Source organism: Lagopus leucura, unplaced genomic scaffold (assembly GCF_019238085.1).
Source record: "Lagopus leucura isolate 7727_CA_CO unplaced genomic scaffold, USGS_WTPT01 Super-Scaffold_73, whole genome shotgun sequence".
Taxonomy (NCBI): Eukaryota; Metazoa; Chordata; class Aves; order Galliformes; family Phasianidae; genus Lagopus; species Lagopus leucura.
The window spans coordinates 56,903,016-56,922,659 of NW_024962252.1; the positions used below are offsets into that span (position 1 = coordinate 56,903,016).

General features: G+C 37.3%; 1 protein-coding gene and 1 long non-coding RNA gene across 2 annotated transcripts in view; both read right to left on the bottom strand.

The window, feature by feature from the left end:
- Positions 1 to 1,052: 1,052 nt before the first annotated feature.
- On the bottom strand, positions 1,053 to 3,567 carry LOC122194347. The gene is made up of 4 exons (XR_006183117.1): positions 3,512 to 3,567; positions 3,211 to 3,265; positions 2,300 to 2,407; positions 1,053 to 1,153 (listed from the first exon to the last, which is right to left on the bottom strand). It is a non-coding gene; the product is annotated as an uncharacterized LOC122194347 (long non-coding RNA).
- Positions 3,568 to 5,620: 2,053 nt separating this feature from the next.
- ADGB (androglobin) overlaps positions 5,621 to 19,644 on the bottom strand; it is a 71,499-nt gene continuing 57,475 nt past the window's right edge. Inside the window, exons 31-36 of the mRNA XM_042895214.1 lie at positions 14,794 to 14,981; positions 13,003 to 13,158; positions 10,978 to 11,086; positions 9,609 to 9,717; positions 8,111 to 8,294; positions 5,621 to 6,568 (exon numbers count right to left, since the gene is read on the bottom strand). Of these exons, the coding sequence (XP_042751148.1) occupies positions 6,374 to 6,568; positions 8,111 to 8,294; positions 9,609 to 9,717; positions 10,978 to 11,086; positions 13,003 to 13,158; positions 14,794 to 14,981 (941 nt within the window). The 3' untranslated portion in view covers positions 5,621 to 6,373. The remainder of the gene's footprint in view (positions 6,569 to 8,110; positions 8,295 to 9,608; positions 9,718 to 10,977; positions 11,087 to 13,002; positions 13,159 to 14,793; positions 14,982 to 19,644) is intronic.

The following is a 19,644-nucleotide window of genomic DNA, read 5'->3' on the forward strand; positions in this document are numbered from 1 at the left end:
AACTCCAGCAATACTCCAGCTGAATTTCCCTGGGCAAGGACACAGCCTGACAAAATGCCTCACACCTGATTTGCAGCATTAACCTTGTTTCAGTGTGCTAAATTATCTGGATGATAGCAACACAAGTGCTGATAGGCCCCTTGGGGAAAATAATAGAGTCTTCATTTTTGCTAAGGTCAGTGAGAAGACTGGAGATAGAACGATACCTCATCTTGACTTGTTTTTCTGTGCATCTCTTTTATAAGTGATGTGACAAGGAAGTACTTATTCTTTTACCTTAGCCAGATTTCTGGTGAATAAATCAGATTCATTAAGAGAAAGCAGATACATAAATAGACATACACTCACCATAAACAGCGCTTGAATTTATCCACAGTCTATCTACAAATGGTATTTAAGAACATCAATTGTCAAAAAAGTTTCCAAGTTTCCATCTGCAACACAGCTGCTGCAGTGTTAAGGCTAATACATGTGGGGAAGAGAATAACGAAAGGGCAAAGATACTGATGGAGTCTTTGAAACTGCACCACTGATTAGGTTCTGTGAAAGTCACTCAAGCAAGTGTGAGAGATGCACTGCTAGGAAAATCACCTTTTGCACTGGCACAACAGAAAAGTAAGGGAAAATGTTTTCAGTGATGACAGGCAATTATGCAAAGGTGAGTGGAAGCAGCTTCTGATTTCTTCATTAGCTGAAACTTACACCTTATGATACATTTCTGTATCTGAAGAAAGATAGCTACAAATCCAGTGCTTATGCTAATTCCTACTCTTTTTTTTTTTTTTTTCTTCCCATTTTCCATGAGAGGTGTTTTTAAAGGAATGTGTACAACACTGTGACGTACAAGTTTGGATTCCCTTGTCTACTCAGGTGGGAGGTTCAACTTCTATGGTTCTATCTTCTGCCAACCACTTTCTCCAGAACCAATTCAACTTCTAGCTGCAGTGCAAAAACGCTTAAAAAACTGAAGAGTTGGAGCTGACTGGCTACCATATGGACAAAGCAGAGATGAGGAAAGATAAATTGATAGATTTTTTTCCATTTTCCCCTTAGGCGGTTTATACTTTCTGTATTTTTGAAGCAGTCCTAATGATGCCACCGCCGATAGCTTTGACTGCTTGTAGCTGATGTCTTCTTCTAATATATTTTCCACCTGTAAAACGTCCAGTTAGTTTTTGCCCTTAGGGAGAACTGCTGGGCAGAGGCACCCATGTTTAAGGAAAGAGTGAACATCCTGACCTGACACAACGGGCCCTCACCACACTCATACCTGTGCCTTTGCTTAGTCTCAGATTAACCTGCTAGCTGCTGAACTGCCAATCCTAAGCACATTCTTACTAAGGTCCTCAGTCCTACCTCAACCATGTGCACACCCCACATCTTCTCTGTTATCTCAGCTTACAACATCTTCAAAGCATCTTTCCTTTATGCTACTGCATTGCTTTCCATCTTTGTTCTCCTTTGAGATGGATACTACAAAATTATTTTTTTTTTTTTTTTTTTTTTTTTTTTTTTTTTTTCTGCAAATAACAAGAATAATTAAGTCATTGAAACATTACCTGAACATTGTTAGGGCTGCATTCATTTCTTGAATCATGGAAAGAAGAGCTCCAGAAGTGAGATTTCTCTAATTCTGCAAGCTGCTGTGTGATTATGCAAAGCTATTCTCTTATGTTTTCTGCCAGACAAAATATGTAGACACTTTTCTTGCCTTTTGGAGAGGAATTGCTGTGCATGTGCATAAATGCTGTATCTCTTCCTTGAATTAAAATGAGACCTTACATAGCTGGTAAACTGCACGTTGCTGGGGTGAGCAGACTGGAAACTCAGCACTGAGCCTCATTTCACAGCACATCATTGCTTGTCTCAGCAGTGAGGCATCCTGTAACGGACTTGGTCTGGTTTTTCGTCTGTAACTCATCGTGTAAATGCCAGCCAAATTAAAGCAAAGCAGATGGGACCAGTCATTTGAAGATTAATGAAGCTACTTGCATTATAAAGTAACTTGAATATATGTATTTTAATGAAAAAGGATCCTCTCTGGTTCCTAATAGCTGGTCAAGAGAAAAGGATCAAGCAGTGAAAATAGCTGAAGCTTAGCAGAACACACCTACAAAGAGTTATTAAAGTGATTAACTCGTTACAAAGTTAATCCCCATTAAAAGGAATTATCAGTCAGGGACTGATAATCAGTCGTTTCTTTTTCAGGTGCCTACATGACTTTTTGAATGCCACCATTTTTTTTAAAACACTGAAGTAAAGCAAGCAAATGTGGAAGAAATCATCGGGGATTAATCACCATCACGTTGAGAGGCTTTCATTCATCTGTGGCATTCACAGTCTCCTCTGAAACTTTCCAGAACTTTAGCTGAATGGAAGTTACTGAATGTTTTCCTCTGTATGATGGCTATGGAGGAGAACAGGATATCAGAAATTAGTACAGCAAACAATTCTTTTTTGTTTTACCTCTTCAAAATGAAGCAAGCCCCTAAAGAGGTCCCTGAATGTGTTCCCCTGCCTTGTAGAATCACTGGTTATCTTTAACCAAAATTAAAGCCAATCACAAAGAATAACTACAAAATATTTCCAGTGCTGCCCTAAGCTCTGAGCTCACCATGGCTCTCAGTCTGCACAGCTGATCCATACATCACTGTGCTGACTCCTCAAACTGCTTCCTCTTGTGCAGCCCTCAGGAATGAGCAGTTGCTAAAAGCCTGTCCAGCAGCTTTTTAATCAGAGATTAGAAGGAGCTTTGTGTTGGTTCATTAGCTGCAGGTGCTGAAGGCACATACAGCTGTGGCTATTGCCATACCCTTCCTCAGGAGTAGGACCTGGCATTTCAGAGAAGTACACGACTCTTTAAGTCATTAGACAAATCAACTGCAATGTTGAGAGATCAGTGTAGATATCTGGGCTGTTCTTTATATATAGACTGTACCACGAACAAAAATTGTAAGCTGAAGAAGTAACAAACTCAAGATTTCTAAGGGATGATTTTTTCTAAGTAGCATTAGAAGGAAGTTTTTAACAAGAAACAAAGGAAGTGTTTTTTTAACAAAAAAGCAATGAAACATAAGCCCACCCTTCTGTGTCTCAAAGCCAAGGAGCTCTGACTTGAAGTCAGATAGATAGTGAAGTATCATTCCACGCAGCCATTTCTCTATTGCACTTCTAAAAAGAACATAATCTGGAAAGATCAAGCAATCATACCTTGATCCTGTAAAGGCCTTGACCCCATGTTTCAGTCTCTTGCTGAAGTCCTTTTCTGAGTAAGAAAGAAAATAATTTAAAGCTTGTTCTTATGCCTCTACTGAATCCAGCACTGAAGGTCGAGGAGAGCATAAACAGGAGCAACTGCCCATATTCCAGAGATTTTTAATTTTATTTATCTTTCTACAGGAAACCTAGGTGTAACAATCAAAAAGACCAATGCAGTGGAACAGTGACACAGGAGATACAACACCTTTCTATCACTCCAGGCCCTTTGTTATTACAAAGGAAAGGTACTCACCCATCTCCAAAGACCTAGGCTCACAGAGAAAACTCCACAAAGGAAGAACCTCCAACTACACACCCTTCCCCAATTTCTGTCAGCCCTTAAACCAGGTCTAAGAGAGGTGCAGCCAGGCTCCACCTCTTCTGGTCACACAGCTGAATTGCCTTCACCTGTGTTCCCAGGGTTAACTGGGTCCTTTCCCCACAAGTACAATCAGAGGTTCAGGCTATGACTCAACAGTTCCCATACACTAGGGGAAATGCAGATGCTTGATGAAATATGACATATAGAAATATGAGTGCCATCTGTAAAAATAGAACTTGAACTACTGTACTGAATACAGGCAGCAAGTTCCTTTGATATAAGGGCTAATTTCACAAAACTGTGGTACTTAAAAGCAGTCTTCCTGCAGAGGGTAAAGCGACAAAAGTACTTTATCCCTGTATGAGCACAGTTTGACTTTAGGACAACTTATGCTAAAAATGAGAGGCAAAAAAACCCTCATTTTATACACATCTGATATTTTTTCTTGTCTTCCTTACAGTAAAGTGCTAAACACGATGGCTTCTTGTATTATTCCAGAGAGTTTCTTTGAAATACAGGCGTGTTTTGTTGTAATTTTTGTTCTCATCTACCCACTGACTCAGCCTGCAGTGTAGTGCACGATGTAAGCTGTTGTGTTGATGTAAAACTGAGCTTTTAGAAATTCCATTCATTGCCTGTTTCTGGGTCCAGTGTATATGAACTCTTTGGCACAATCTGGACAAGGCCAAATGTCTTCCTGGCTCCACTACAGAATATGTGGATTTTTTGTTGTTGGCTTTTTTGTTTGGTTGGTTGTTTTTTGTTTGTTTGTATCTTTGTTTTTGTTTTTGTTTTTCTGGACTATCCACAGGGATTTAATAAAACCACAACTGTGCTTTTCTTAAAACACTGCATGCTCCATAGTACATGCAATTAAACGGTGTGACCTTTTAATCATCATACCCACATCATTGAATAGACAAATAAGCCAACAGAGACACAGCAGATTCTGACTATGCCACATTATTCTTTATAATGAGGAAATTATGAAGCTTAGAATTGTGAATAACAGCAGAATTACTAGATTTGTTAATACAGATCTGAGTACACTGTGTCTGAGTTCAAGTCAGTTTATAACTGTTGTGATCATGCAGATTATTAGCTGCATTTTTTGACATTTAGATGTCAATTATGCTGGCTTCTGGAATTGGACTGATTTTTACAACAGAATGTCATTATAGCACTTGCAGTGACATCAAGAACAGAACTTCAGCTTGATCTTCCTCTACAGAAGCTCATTAGAGATTCACATAAGAAGACAACCAACACGTGCTATTGCCATGGAAACAAGTTGGAATATTATGAAGCAGTATAGCCCATATTCCAAAATAGAGAGGACAAAGTCAGAGCAATTATAGCACAAGACTGACAGGCTTTTTATTTGCAGCCTGTATGGGTCAAAGCAAAACCTAACTCCTGCTCTTTGAAATAAACATCATCAGTGCAGCTTTAGGATTCTGGTTTCTGTCCTTTATTTGCAAACACAAAAACAATCCAGTGAGTTTAGTTTATGTTTTACGGGAGGGAGGAGGCCAAATGAAGGAAGAAGCATCACAGCAGGTGTGTAGGTGTGGCAGTGTACAAAGAACAGACATCACAGACTGATAAGAGAAATGAGTCAAGTTCAAGTCAAGCAGTGAGGTTCTAATAAAACGGAGGTGAGCAAGACCAGCAGAAGCTGAACCTCTGGTGTGTCATTACGATTCAGAAGAAAGACTAGTTTCAAATGTGATGGCTACCCAGTATCAGTGGCCAGGACACAAAGGGTAACATTCCTTGTGATCTGTATTAAATAGGTGACTCACAGTCTCCAGTGTTGCCTAGATAGTGGAATGGACATATTGTATGTATACGACATGTAGGCAGTCTAGCTTCCCAGGCGTCTGCATGTGAATACGAAGACAGAGAGTTCTTTAAGCCATTTATAACAGCTCCGTCTGGACGAGTTTTCAGTGTTGTAAGAGCTCTAATCATTTTCTCTGAGTATGGAGTGCCAGCTATTGCACATGTACTTTTTTTTGTTTGTTGACAGTACTAAAAAGTTTAAGAATTCTGAGCAGAAGTATTTTATCCTTCATGCAAAAAGCCCGTGATTGCCACTTCATTCACATACAGGTTATACTTTTAAGAAACACTTAAGTTTCAGCTGAGCAATCACTTCTCCAAAGACACTGTAGGGAAAAATAAAGCTTAGGAAAGAGAGTAACAGGATTTTAGGGAGCATTCGAGAAGCCTTGAATGATTGTGCCATGAGTTTTCCACTACAGAGAGTTACTGTGAGATTCAAAATCACTTATCAGAATGACGCCACATGTGAATGAGAACAAATACTATGGTACAGGGATAGTCCGTGTCTATTAAAGCAGGCTTTGGGAAGCCTTCTAATGACTGCATATGACATATGTGGTATGCTGCTATTTAATTAATGACTTAAAAAACTGATAGGTTACATTCACTGTAACAACTCCGGCTTGTTTTTGACTGGATTGGCTGGAAAAAAGCAGGATAAGAACATGATTGTGGGAGAAAATGGAATACAGTATAGATATCTGTTGCAAAATTTTATTTCCAGTAAAATGTACAAAAGTTAATAGCAATGAGTACCACTTACGAAAAGCAAAATATCAGATACTGTGTTAAAAGAATTCTAGATCAATTTTTTTTGGTAGAGCCAAGCAGACAGATATAATGTCATACACTTGACACAAACACTGGAAAATAGTAATTAGTCTTTTTAATCTTGGCATATAAATTTAATTTCCCAAACAGTTGAGTTAAATTCTGTAGTACTTCCTACTGCTTTCTTTTCCCCAAACCTTTTCCTTGCTTTTTTTGGCGTGCATCTTGGCTTTTCTTCTCTTGCTCTGTTTGCAGCATTGCTTCATGAGCTGCCAGCTCTTCACGTTTTCTGAGTTCAGCCTTTAACAGCTTGCTTCTGTATGCTTCCCGAATGCTGTGAACTCTGCCTCGCATTTCATCTAAGGATGCCTAGGTAGGCAGAAACAAAAAGCAACATCCTCACTCTAACGCATGAAACTGTGTTTCATCACAAGCAACTGCATCATTGAGGTTGTATTTCACTGTCTGACAATATAAGTACAGGTAAGGCACATCTCCTTTCCCTTGGAGTTGGTCATGCATTTTTATTGATCTCTCATGGAGACATAGATATGTGTCAGTCTTTTCACCATGAAGGAAAAAACAAAGTTCATGAAAATTCTTTTTAAATTGCTGGCTGAATAAAATAATTGTGGGCAAGGAGAATAGGGCAACATAGTTACCCATTTGGATCAAGTATAATTTTCAGAAGTACTCAAATGGTTTAGGAGATCGCATCTCATTTTCAAGAGACTCAAGGAGCCTAAATCACACTGACCTTCAATGAGACTTAGGCCAAATGAGACTTGGACACACAATTTTTTTTTAATGTTTCCATCCTGGGAAATGGGGATACCTGAAGACATTTAACATAATTTTCTGCAGTCTACAGGTGAAAAAACTGTAAAAGTACTAATTAGCACAGTATGCATATTCACAAGTAACTCACATTTTAAATTACTACTGTGAAAGATTGTAAATGCGTTTTCTAGGGAAAGCTGAGAAATTACTTAAGAAATATTTGCCTATAACATATGTTAGGCATCCAAAATTACAGCAACATCTGAAAACTTGGACATGTTATTATCAAGGATTAGGGATCAGTCAGTCACTGGTAGAGGACTATGGCTCCTTTCAGGCTTGTAGCTAAGTATTACAAATGAAGCCGGGTGTTTGTTCAGGAGGCATTTTCAAGTTATTTCTGTTAAGAAGTTGATTAAATCCAGAATTATTTTTACTGTTTACAATTTTATGGGTTCCACAGAGTTACTAGACCATTTTTAGTAGTAATTGTATCACCTCTATGTGACAAAACATTTTGCTCCTGTCAACAATCTAAGGTTAAGCCAATTTTGTTAGGATATTTGTACCATGTATGATGCATTGATCAAATTAATCTTAAAAATGGTGCCTTCACTAATGATACCAGAATATCGTGTCTGTTGGTATCATGCATATTCCAAGAAGGCTCTATTATCCAACTTTGCTGTAGGACATACAAGGAGAAGCTCACTCTCTTACATAATTATCTTTTTTTTTTTTTAAATTACTTTTCCAAACCTCACAATTCCATAACAAAAACCAACCAAACAACAGCAACCACCACCAACCAAAGGAGAGCACTAATCATATTATAAAACACTCAATTTATTCTCACTTTAAACAATACTATTATGGTGACAGTCTTAAAATTACACATTTGCAAGGAACTATAACAAGAACATACTACAAATATTTAGAACATTGTATAGTATATTAATATATTTTTTTTCTTCAAGGCTTTAGTTTTAACCACTGTTCAAGTTAAAGCTTGTATACTGATTCTAATTACTGATACCAGATACAAATGTTTAAAGAATTGTTGATCAAGATATTCATGATAGTGGTGGATATTACAGGAACAGTTACTGGAACGTAATCTGGAAAACTCACCTGTAGATTTTCATACATTTCAAGCAAATTTTGCTTCAACAAAGCTCTAGCATGTTGATCCATTTCTCTTTGTTCCAAAGCCAGTTCTCGAAGTTGCCTAAAATGGTTAATTTTTTCCAATTTGCATTTCTCTTGCTGTTGAATTATAGATTCATTTCTTAACACGGATTCAGACGTTGTTTTTCTGAAGGAAATAGAAAGATATTTGTCTCATTTCAAGTACAATTTCAGATGGTTTATATTTACCTATATGCATATATTTGGTTTATATCAAGCAAAGTAGGCCTTGTACAGTTCAATATGATTAAGGGATCACTTTTCCTTTCTTGTACATAACACTGATGAGGAAATATATTGCTGAGGCCAGGTCTTCTTATACTTGAATGTCTACTTTAAAATATTGGTAAAATCATGCTCATCTTTGAGCATATGAAAAACTCCTACATGTGACACTTATTTTTAATTTGCAAGAAATATCTTAGTTCAAGATGTTTTAGATATTATAATTTAGCACTAAGACAGATGTATTTTTTTTCCATGGGCATAATGGCAGTTAAGTGGATAATATTTTGCAGTAATTTGACTCAAATGACTCGTGTTACAGTGGAGGAGCTGAAGAAAAATTAAATTCTTCCAAAACTCGAGCCCATGGAAGATATTTTGACATATTTTCTGATCTTCTAGTGTTATTAATTTCAATATAACACCATTGTCCCTTTAAATTAAAAACTGAACTTGAGGAATTTTTCAGCACATTCTGAAGTCTTTTAAGAATGAGTGAGTTGCATAAATGCCACACTGAATACAGATGGACTTAAGCTTGAACTGGGTTCTGTCTGCAGAACAGCAAACATACAGGTATATGCTTATGAGGTAGATCCTGACACATGCAATAAAGAAAGTATTTATTTTGAATAAGGAATATACTTTTTCAGTTATTGAATAAATTGCATTTGTTAAATATCTTATTAGAATATATCATCATATAATGACAAACTTCATACGTACTCCTTTCAAGATAACCACTGAAATAAACATATTTGGCTGCATATGCGTTTCCTTAAGGATTTTATGTCACATTTTCATTACAGCAAAACAACTCCTTTAACTTGTGTAACCTTAAAGAAGAGGCATAAATTATAACAGGATGTAGGAAAGCAGAGATTTAAAAAAACCTATGTCAGGTAAATCAAAGTGGAAAACGACCAGGATGCCATCTACACTCACTACTACATGATTCTTTGTATACAGCATAAAGGACAGACAAAACGCAGACTGGATTTTCACAAAAGACATTAACAAGAATGTGACAGCATTGTTGCTTATGCCAATGACATGTGAGGGACAAAGTCTAAATTCACATCTATTACATTGTATTCAAATATGAAGATATTGTTTATAAATACATCGCATTTACTAATTTCTATATATTGAAACCCTTAGTCAGCCTTTCAATTTGGCATCTCTGAGCCATTAATTTTTCCTTGATACAGGGTACCTCATGTAAGGACTAAGATCTATAGGCTCCCACTTTTTTTGCTCCATTGGTAAACTTGAGTCAATTGCTGTTTGTGATGCTGTCTTTTCCACAGTAAGAGAAAAAGAACCTACAACAAAAGAGATTCAATTGGTTACTCAGTATGCCAGGAGGGTCCACCTAAATTGTAACACAGTCATTTTTCTCTTTTGGCTCAGCAAAATATCTTACTAAATGAGAACATGGATTGGACATGTTTTTTACTTCTAACACTTATAATAGACTCAAAGATACTGGAAAAAAAAAAACAACTACATGTGCTAGAGTGAAGCTTGTATTTGTACTTTAGATAAATCAACACAACACATGAGCGACTAAGACAGAATTATCAATTTTAAATGCCTAAAGAATAAATTTTAATCAGCATGGAATCACATTATTTTATAAACAACAACAATAACAAAAAAATCTATAAAAATTGGATCACTCCTGTCTACAATTCAAAGAAACTGTATTTTCTTTTGGGCATATGTTTTGTTTGGGAATTGCCAATCTCCAAAAAAAAGTCCCATGAAAATTTGTCAGTCTTCTTCTTAGGATGATTTAACCACATGGATGGTAACTGATTTATATTTTAATGCAGACTTCTCAAAACACAGTGACACATTTGATACTAAGCATGCCATGGAGTTGCATTGGGATTGTTCCAGCACTTTTGTTTTCCAGTTCACCTGGCCATATCAGAAAAGCCTGTGAAATTTGGTGAGATTTTATGATGCCTGAAGTAGATTATACCATGAAAACTCTTATTACTCTATTAATTGTAGTAATCAATTGAAACAACTACAAATCATTTAAAAGATATTTCTGTACTAATGACCACTGCTTCAAAATCTGAAATTAAATGAGTATTTCCCACTGAACTTCCAGAAATGTCAGCTTAGCTTAGGGTTGGAATTCTAGTGTGAAAGGACTGCCTAAACTTGGCTTAAGGGTAACTTAGCAGCCTCTGAGGGCTATGAGGCTGTATCTGTGTCTGAGGCTGGAACAATGCAGCAATTAAAACAGAGGGTATAAAGAAGGCAGAGACTAAGCATGTAATTGTGGATTTGGACTTCATTATTGAGGCTGCTCTTTCCATTTACTAACAGTATTTAATGCAAATGCCTTTATTAAAAAACTGAATGATTTATGCAGAATGCTTTAAATTATATTTAATTTCACATTAAAACACTGGTTGTGATATGTATACAGTGCATTTGAGACCTCATAGTAGGAAATCCTGTATCATGGACTTTGTTTTTCTTTTTTTAAAGTGATTAATATCCCTTTATATTTTAAAATTATAATGCTCAGAAGGAAGATGACATGCTGAAAGTTACACCCTTACCTCTTTCTTCTGATTTGGATGATAAAGTGGCAATGTCCATCCCAGCTATGGGCTCCACAGAATCTTTCGCAACATACTTATTAATAAATTGCATGCGTTCCTGAAAAGCCTACAGATCAAATTTTTAATTGAATACTTTAATTCCAAACCATTTTCTGAAGTAGGAATCTTTAAGTGATCAATGGTGCAGTAAATCTCTGAACCCAGCACATGTTGAGATATGATGCTACTTTATTATTGCTAGTGAGTACACTTCACTGGTTGGATCTATGACTCTATGATCTATGGAAACATCACTTTCAACAATATGAATAGCATTAGTGAGACAACAGATAGAAAAAAAAAAAAAGATAAACACAAGAGGACTGTGCTTCGTGTCAGTCATATTCAAGTCATCACTGCAGTAGATTTTTTTTCTGAAATAATGACCTGTAAACATTAACCATCTAATTTTTCCAGCTATAGATAGTAGGTATCCCAAATGATAAAACGATGCTGTCAGTAACAAACCTAACACCAAAATGCACTATACAACTCTGCCTGAGGCAGGAATTAGAAAGGATGCTAGAGTTCCCATTACAAGAGGCTTCGAATACATACATTAAAGATCACCATGAACTACTGGAAAAGCCTTTATCTCTCAGTAGTTTAAAATAATGTTTGGATTTTTAAAAATAAAACTCTGAAAGTAGGGTCTGTTCCCTCATAGCTGAATAGAGGTTCAGAACTCCTCTCACTGCATCTCCTTAGGGAGCTAGCGCTTCCTCCTAAGAGCTCCTGGTGACTTGGACTTCCTCCTGAGGAATGGAAGCTATGGGTGCAAACCCTTTCAGGCTGAATTGCTTCTGATGCTTAAATACAGACATCACCACTCTGCTTGTCCTTTCAGATGGTGATTTGGGCTCACTGGGCTTTCTTCTAAGGGTTCAGATTGTCAGAATGGGCAGAGGAGCCAAATGTTACCCTGGAACTAGGGAACCAATTCCCAGAGTGATCAGGTGTGTGATGTAGGAGACAAGCGATCAGGAGGAACAGAGAAGGGAAGCTACTTAGAACAGCAGACCCTCAAGTTAAACCTTTTTTCATTGTATTAGATGAAGTTGCCAAAATTTTCTTAGCAACTACTTTGGAATAGTATTATAGACCTAAGAGGCTACTAAAATAGAAACCTTTAGCTGTAATTAAGTTGATTTTCAGAGTAAATAAAAGGCAGTGAAGATAGAACCACTATTCTGGAGAGACTGTGCACATCAAAGGGGAGACATTTCCAGCTCATCTTCAGGAAGCTGAAGATTTTCAGTCTCAGCACAGCCAACCAAATCTGCAGAGTAATGCATCTCTTCTTAGATCAGAATGTATAAAGTAATTTTGGAATGTTTTATGAACTTTGGATATGCTGAAAATAAATGAGAAAGTTTGCAAGCATAGCTAGGGAAGACTCATGACTGAGGCTTCACTTCTCAGAGCTAGATACCTTTAACACTGTTGTGCCAAAGGAGCCAACTTGCATTTGACGCATTTGAACTAGTACTGCTTCTCTAAACAGTGAATTCATACAGAGCAGTATATACTGGCTCACAGGTACCTGCAACTTGGAATGAATTTGGGAATTTTAAATGTAGGAGACAATTAGATTGATGATGTGACCAAGTGCCAGTTTATCTTTCTGTTACATTTATAAAAGCGTATTTCTTATTACATTCTCATTATGTTCAGCTTGCCACAAGTGACAGCTTTGCAGTTGTGTAGAGGCAGTGGGTGTTGTAAAGAGAAACATTTTCTGTTCAGTAAATAGAACCTTAAAGTCTCAGTAATCTCAAGAAATCTGAAGTAGACAGTGTAGATTCCTGCCCACAAGTCATGCACTTTTGATTCTTTAGGCTGTGTAAAATTCCCTGTCATCCACAAAATGATGAAGAGAAGAGTCATATGAACTCGTTTCTCTGTTGTGAAAACTGCTCTGTTATCACAACAGCTCCTGCAACTTGTGAAGACACATTAGCATGCAGATTGCACTTTGATTACCTTGACAGCTCTTCCTGGCTCTGCAGACTCCCATGCTTGCTTCATGGCTTTGATCTCATCTGCTCGCTGTGTGTCTCTCTTCACCTCCAGAATTTCCATCTCTCTCTGCTCACTAACGAGACGTAAAGTCCAGTATGGCTTGTTTATAGCATCTTGCTGAAAGTGGAAGTACCATGGACATGATTATTGGTATTTATTGGTATTCACCTATGACCACTATTTAAGACTAAGCTTTGTACTCTGGTAATTTTCATTACTGGCAGACATTATACATCAATAGAATTTGTCATGCATTGCTAGACAACAACTGACTGCCAAAGGAAAGGAAAGGAAAATTTCTCTGGAATATTCCAAACTTCAAGATCTTTTGTATACTTCTTTTCCCCTCTACCCATACCCGATACAGCATGCTCTACACTCCAAGCTCTTCTCAACTGTCCGAATAAGAGTATTTGCAGCAATTTTATTCATGCAGTTATCTCTCTGTCAAGCTTTTTTTCTTTTTCCTTCCCTTTCTTTACTTCCAATTGCTTTTCTTTTTTTCTTGCCAGAAGTCTTATTATTTTTAACCAGAATTTTTGTGTAGAGAAACATCTTGTTCTGTCTTCTCTAACATCAGGTTCTTTCCATTCACTTCCCAAATTCTATAAATTACTTTGATGTGTGGTTTCTCCAGAATTATAGGATACAAGTAGTACTCAAAGGGTAGGAGACTGTCCTGCTGCCTGGCCAATGAATGAAATATTGTGCTTTTCATGCTTTTGGAAAGTGTAGTATCTCTAGAAGCTTGAAGCCCAAGGCTTAGAAGAAGAGATGAATTGCTCAGCTTTGATTTGAGACTAAAAACAGGCATCTTCATAATATGCAGGCAGTATCCTCTTGAAACTTGCTCCTGTTTTGGCAACAAACTGAAGAACTCATGCAAGCTATCTTCCCAGCACCTGTAGCATAGCCCATCACTGGAGCTGAAGGCAGAAATCTGACACAGCCTGAAGTTGTATGACATTTTCATGGCCAGCTTTCTCAAATGCAGCCACTCTGACTGCTCTGCCAGAAGGGTTAAGGCACTGTTCCTGAAATGTGTATAATTAGGTGTGGATGTGAATCACAGAGAAGCTTGCTGTTCAACAACTTAATCAACAAAACAATACAGTGGAGATTTCTTCATGAAAAAATCTATGGAAATGCCCTCTTCATGAACTACTTCCCGTGAACCAGGAAAAATAAAAAACAACCATGAGGACCTGTAAATTTCTTTGCCTTTCATTAATCTCTTTGCAATCCATAAAGTCAATTACTCCTTTAAAAGCTGGTCAACCACAGCACAATCAGATCACCCTACCACAAAGTGATGAATTTGCAAGTAGGCAAGTAAATATCAATTTTTATGCCACAATATATCCACAAAATAATGGCAATTGGAAAGACCTATTTTATTTCTCTGATGATTCTGTGAAAACCAGTACAACCGACTCCAATTGGACATAAATATGGCAAGTTAATGGAATTTAACAAACAGAGATTAGAGACAGAAAATAAACATCCAAAAGAAACACTCCGTGGTTGCTTTATACATTAGCAAAGTAATGAGCACATCTCTAATGTAGGATATAGGTCTTTTGCATGTGTCATTCAATCATCCTCAGGTGCGGAACATGAAGGTGATGAAGCAGGGCATAGAGAAACACAGGAAATACACTAAAAGTGCTAGTAATTCTGATCTGCAGAAGCTTTTACACTTAGTACAATGATTTCACATTCAACAAATCCAAGTTTTTAGATTTTTCTCACCTGAAATTCAGGTTGAAGTGCAAGAGACATAAGTGATCCTTTTTCTTTATTGGACTTCTCCCTTTCTGACTTTTCAGTTGCTTTATCTTTCGATTTTTTGGTTGATTTTGGAATACTTGCAGACCTTTGTCCTTCAAAATGATTGAGCTTTAGGAGAAAACTGTGGTCCTCAAGCTTTTGCCCAGGTGCTGTTCACACATATTTATGATGCACGATGAATTAGAAGATACCATTGTCATCCATAAGTGTATTAACCCATGTAATATCCAGGATATAACAGCACAAAACAGCCACAGGAAAGACAAAGAAAAGTCATGTAATTAGTTGACACTGTTAAGTACTACACCAATATTAATTGTTGGAGCAAGAAAGAATCTGGAGACAATAAAGCTTTTGAAAGCAGGCTTATGGAAGTAGACTTATTACAACAGCTTCCCTTGTCCTTAATAGCATTTTACCCAGGAATTAATTATTGGTTTACCATGGTTCATGCATATCAATAACTGCCCTATTGTTCTGTGTATAAATCAGCCCAAAGAGGAGAATGATATTCTGTAGCTAGCAATCTGATTATTAGTTTTCTTACACAGTCTCTGTCACAAAGGTGAAAAGCTCGAAGTAAGTAAAGTCAATGTTCTCACTGCCTCATGTCCCTGTAAGCCTGAAAAACTGAAGAGCAGAACACACACACACGAAAAAAAATTGAAAAATGTAAGGAAATTAAGGCAACAAAACATATTCAAGACTCAGTGCATACCTGGGAAAATCAAAACAATCATTCTCGGATCAATCAGAGAAATTTTTTAAATTAATTTTTATTAATTACTTAATCAGTACATGCATATGCTGTATGTATTATCTTCGTTAAATTGCATAGTTGATAGCTAACATACCACTTTCATTCTTCACTGTCTTAGATGGTAGGAACCATTAACAAGCTTTTTTTCATGCAGCGTTCTTTTTATAAAAATAAAAAAGAATAAGTAAAGCCTGCAATAGCAAACAGCTTTAATAGCATGGGAACACAGCAAATGAAACAAGCTGGACTGGATTCACAACAGTACAGGATTAAAGATCAGATTCTGAAATCTCTATTTCACTTCACCTTCATGCTGCTTGAAACATTAAAACAAATGCTGAAAAGTGGGATTTGATCAATGCAATCAAACAGGCAATTTCTCTTGGAATAAAAGAGGAAATGAGTCTGAAGATAATAATGAGGTATCTTTCACTTAATGCTGTGTTTCTAACCTCTTTCCACTGAGGAAAGATCACTGTGCTGCTTGATTTGATCAAAAGTCCGCTGAAGATAATCCACTGGCTTTAATGAGATTTGGATCAGATATTCAATGTCAGGGTTATACGAAAATATAAAATGGTAAATTTAAAAGATATACAAGCAAATTAATAATACACTTATACTAACTACATGCACAAATACATATGATATATACGTATATCATATCATACATTATACACATGTTTATGTATACTTTACATTCTTACCTCCTTATGCTACTTATATAACATGCAATGGTACCAAAGAGCTATGTTTAAATTCATTCAGTGCAACCAAAACATACAATAAAGAATGAAAGCAAAAATTAAAGCAGTCTCCCCAAGTACTGAAAATAATAAAACATCTCCAGAAAAAATGCAAATATAAAATAAATACTGATGGCATTATCTGAAGTTATAATACCATTATATAAAAACCTTTCCATTTAATTTCACACTGCCATAACATATTAGGAGACAAAGACTATCTGTGTAAAGAGATGCTACAAACTTTGGCTTCTATAAAGATTTTGTAACTGACTTTTAAAATTTTGCTGTTCTAGACTTCCATACATTGAGGAGTTATTAAATAAATAACATGGGAACAGATGAAACAACAGGGATAAAATGATAAAATGCCAATTTCTTAGTTAATGCCTTTTTAATGTTTTGTTTACACAAAGTGTTATTTAATAAAACATATTATGAGATATCATATACAAAAATTGTGATTAAATATTAGTAATGAAATAACATTGCAAGCATTTTGTCTTACAAATACTGTCAAACAGCAATATTAAGGGTTTATGAAAAAAGAAAAAGGAGAAGCATCAATAAAGAAAAAATACAAAACTATTATTGGATAACTTAATTTCTACCAATTTTTTTTTAATAATTACTTGCATTACCAGTGAGTAATATGAGTCTTCTAGATGAAGATTACAATTAAAATATTGGTAAAGGATAACAGAAAGCAGAAATATGTTTTTGACACAATAAATCAGCTTTAACACAAAGCTAACTCCAGATGGCACCATTGCCTTACATGAAATATTAGTGCCTGAAATTTGAGATTTGCTCCAGGAATTTTCCACTTGTCTCACTGCAGTTTTCTTAAAAATCACACTGAGTGGACGTTGTTTTAGATAAGCATCAACACTGCTATGGTACAAATTGTATGGTTGATAAGTGATGCTGACAGCCTTCAATGGTAAATCTTAGTATTCAGATCGCTTTAATTTGAAAACTGGTTCCCAATCAGCACAATATTCAGAGATTAAATGTTGTTTACTCCAAAATATCAACCGGTACAGTAAGTGCTCCAGATAGTATTGCTGCTGGTAGGGAGTACATAAAATAAGTACTAAGCAGCAAGTACAGTAAGTGTTGAGATACGTTCTCTATAAATTCTCTTAGTGGCCTGAACAATCTAGTTTTTATTCCATGTGAATACAGTCAGATTGTATTCTTGTATAAAGACAAATATTCAGTTAATCTGAACAGTGAAATGAGTTTTGCTTACTTTGAAAAGCAGCAATTATAGCAGGACACAGAAATCACAACTTAAAAAACATCCTACTAGGAAATTTCTTTTTCACAGATAGTGACTTGAATCTAGTTGACTGTATATCACAGAAAAACTGCAATTTCTGGGAGACGATCACAGAATCACAGAATCACAAGGTTGGAAACGACCTGCAAGATCATCCAGTCCAACCACCCTCCCATTCCTATCAGTGCCACAAGCACTAAACCATCTCTCGTAGCTCCTCATCCAGGCGCCTCTTGAACACTGCCAGGGACGGCGACTCCACCACCTCCCTGGGCAGCCATTCCAGTGCCTGACCACCCTCTGAGAGAAAAAGTTTCTCCTAATATCCAACCTAAACCTCCTCTGGTATAACTTCTTGCCATTTCCTCGGGTCCTACTATTTGCCTGGGAGAAGAGGCCAGACCCTTTTGCACCACAACCTCCCTTCAGGAAGTTGTAGAGTGCAATGCGGTCTCCCCTGAGCCTCCTCTTCTCCAGACTGAACAATCCCAGCTCCTTCAGCCGCTCCTCATAAGACTTGTGCTCCAGACCCCTCACCAGTTTCGTTGCCCTTCTCTGGACACGTTCCAGGGCCTCAATGTCTTTCTTGTAGTGAGGGGCCCAAAACTGAACACAGTACTCGAGGTGCGGCCTCACCAGTGCTGAGTACAGGGGGATGATCACCTCCCTGCTCCTGCTGGCCACACTATTTCTAATGCAGGCCAGGATGCCATTGGCCCTCTTGGCCACCTGGGCACACTGTCGGCTCATGTTCAGCCGAGCATCAACCAACACCCCAAGGTCCCTTTCCTCTTCACAATCATCCAACCACTCATCCCCAAGCCTGTAACGCTGCCTGGGGTTGTTGTGGCCAAAGTGCAGAACCCGACACTTGGCCTTGTTAAACCTCATCCCATTCATCTCAGCCCAGCGATCCAGCTTACCTAGATCCCTCTGCAGGGCCTCCCTGCCCTCAGGCAGATCGACACATCCTCCCAACTTGGTGTCATCTGCAAACTTACTCAGGGTACACTCAATCCCTTCATCTAAGTCATCAATGAAGATATTAAACAGGATGGGCCCCAGTACCGACCCCTGGGGGACACCACTTGTAACAGGTCTCCAGCTGGACTTCACTCCATTGACCACCACCTGTTGAGCACGGCCCTCCAGCCAGTTCCTTATCCAACGGAGTGTAAAACTGTCCAAGCCATGGGCAGCCAGTTTCCGCAGAAGGATACTGTGTGAGACCATGTCAAAGGCTTTGCTGAAGTCTAGGTAGACTACATCAACTGCCTTTAAATGCCTCTATATGGGACAAAGTACCAGTTAAAATGGTAAGGGAAGCTATGAATAGCAGTACTGCTACTGGGAAGCAAAGATTAGAGTACCCATGCTAGTGACAAGCTCCAGTATCAACAGCTGAGAACTAGCAAATTAATTCAGTGATCAAATGACCTCTTTTGAGCTGCGGCTTCACAGACCATTGTGGTGGTTGTATGAAAGGGTACACATCAAAAGCATGGCTAGTATGTTATGTGCGAGCTGCAGCCAAGTCAGAAGAACAACTGTGTAATAGAGTGTGATTATGTGAACAATGCAATAACCTAAAAGAGGGTGAAGCAACAACTGAAAAAGCTGCCTGTACAATACATCTGTGAGGCACAGCTCCTTGAATATTATTATACCCGTAATAGAATGCAATCTATCACACTTGCAACTCATGCAGATGCCTCTTGCCATACCAAAAAGTCAGATATCAATCCACATTTTTGGTGCTCTCTCTCTCTACATGTTATGAAACTGATGTTCTGTTAGCTGTAGTAACAAATAATGTCTAGTACTATCTAAATTGAAATTGAATGCATGAATTTGCAAGACAATATATTATAGTGGAATATGTATTCTAAATGCCTTGAGAAATTTGCTGTGATTTAGAAGCAAGTACAATAGATCTTCATTTCAAAACACTTCTCAACTAAACAAGAAGAATATGAAAATAACAGGTCTTCATTTAGGCCATTTAGTAGAATTTTACACAC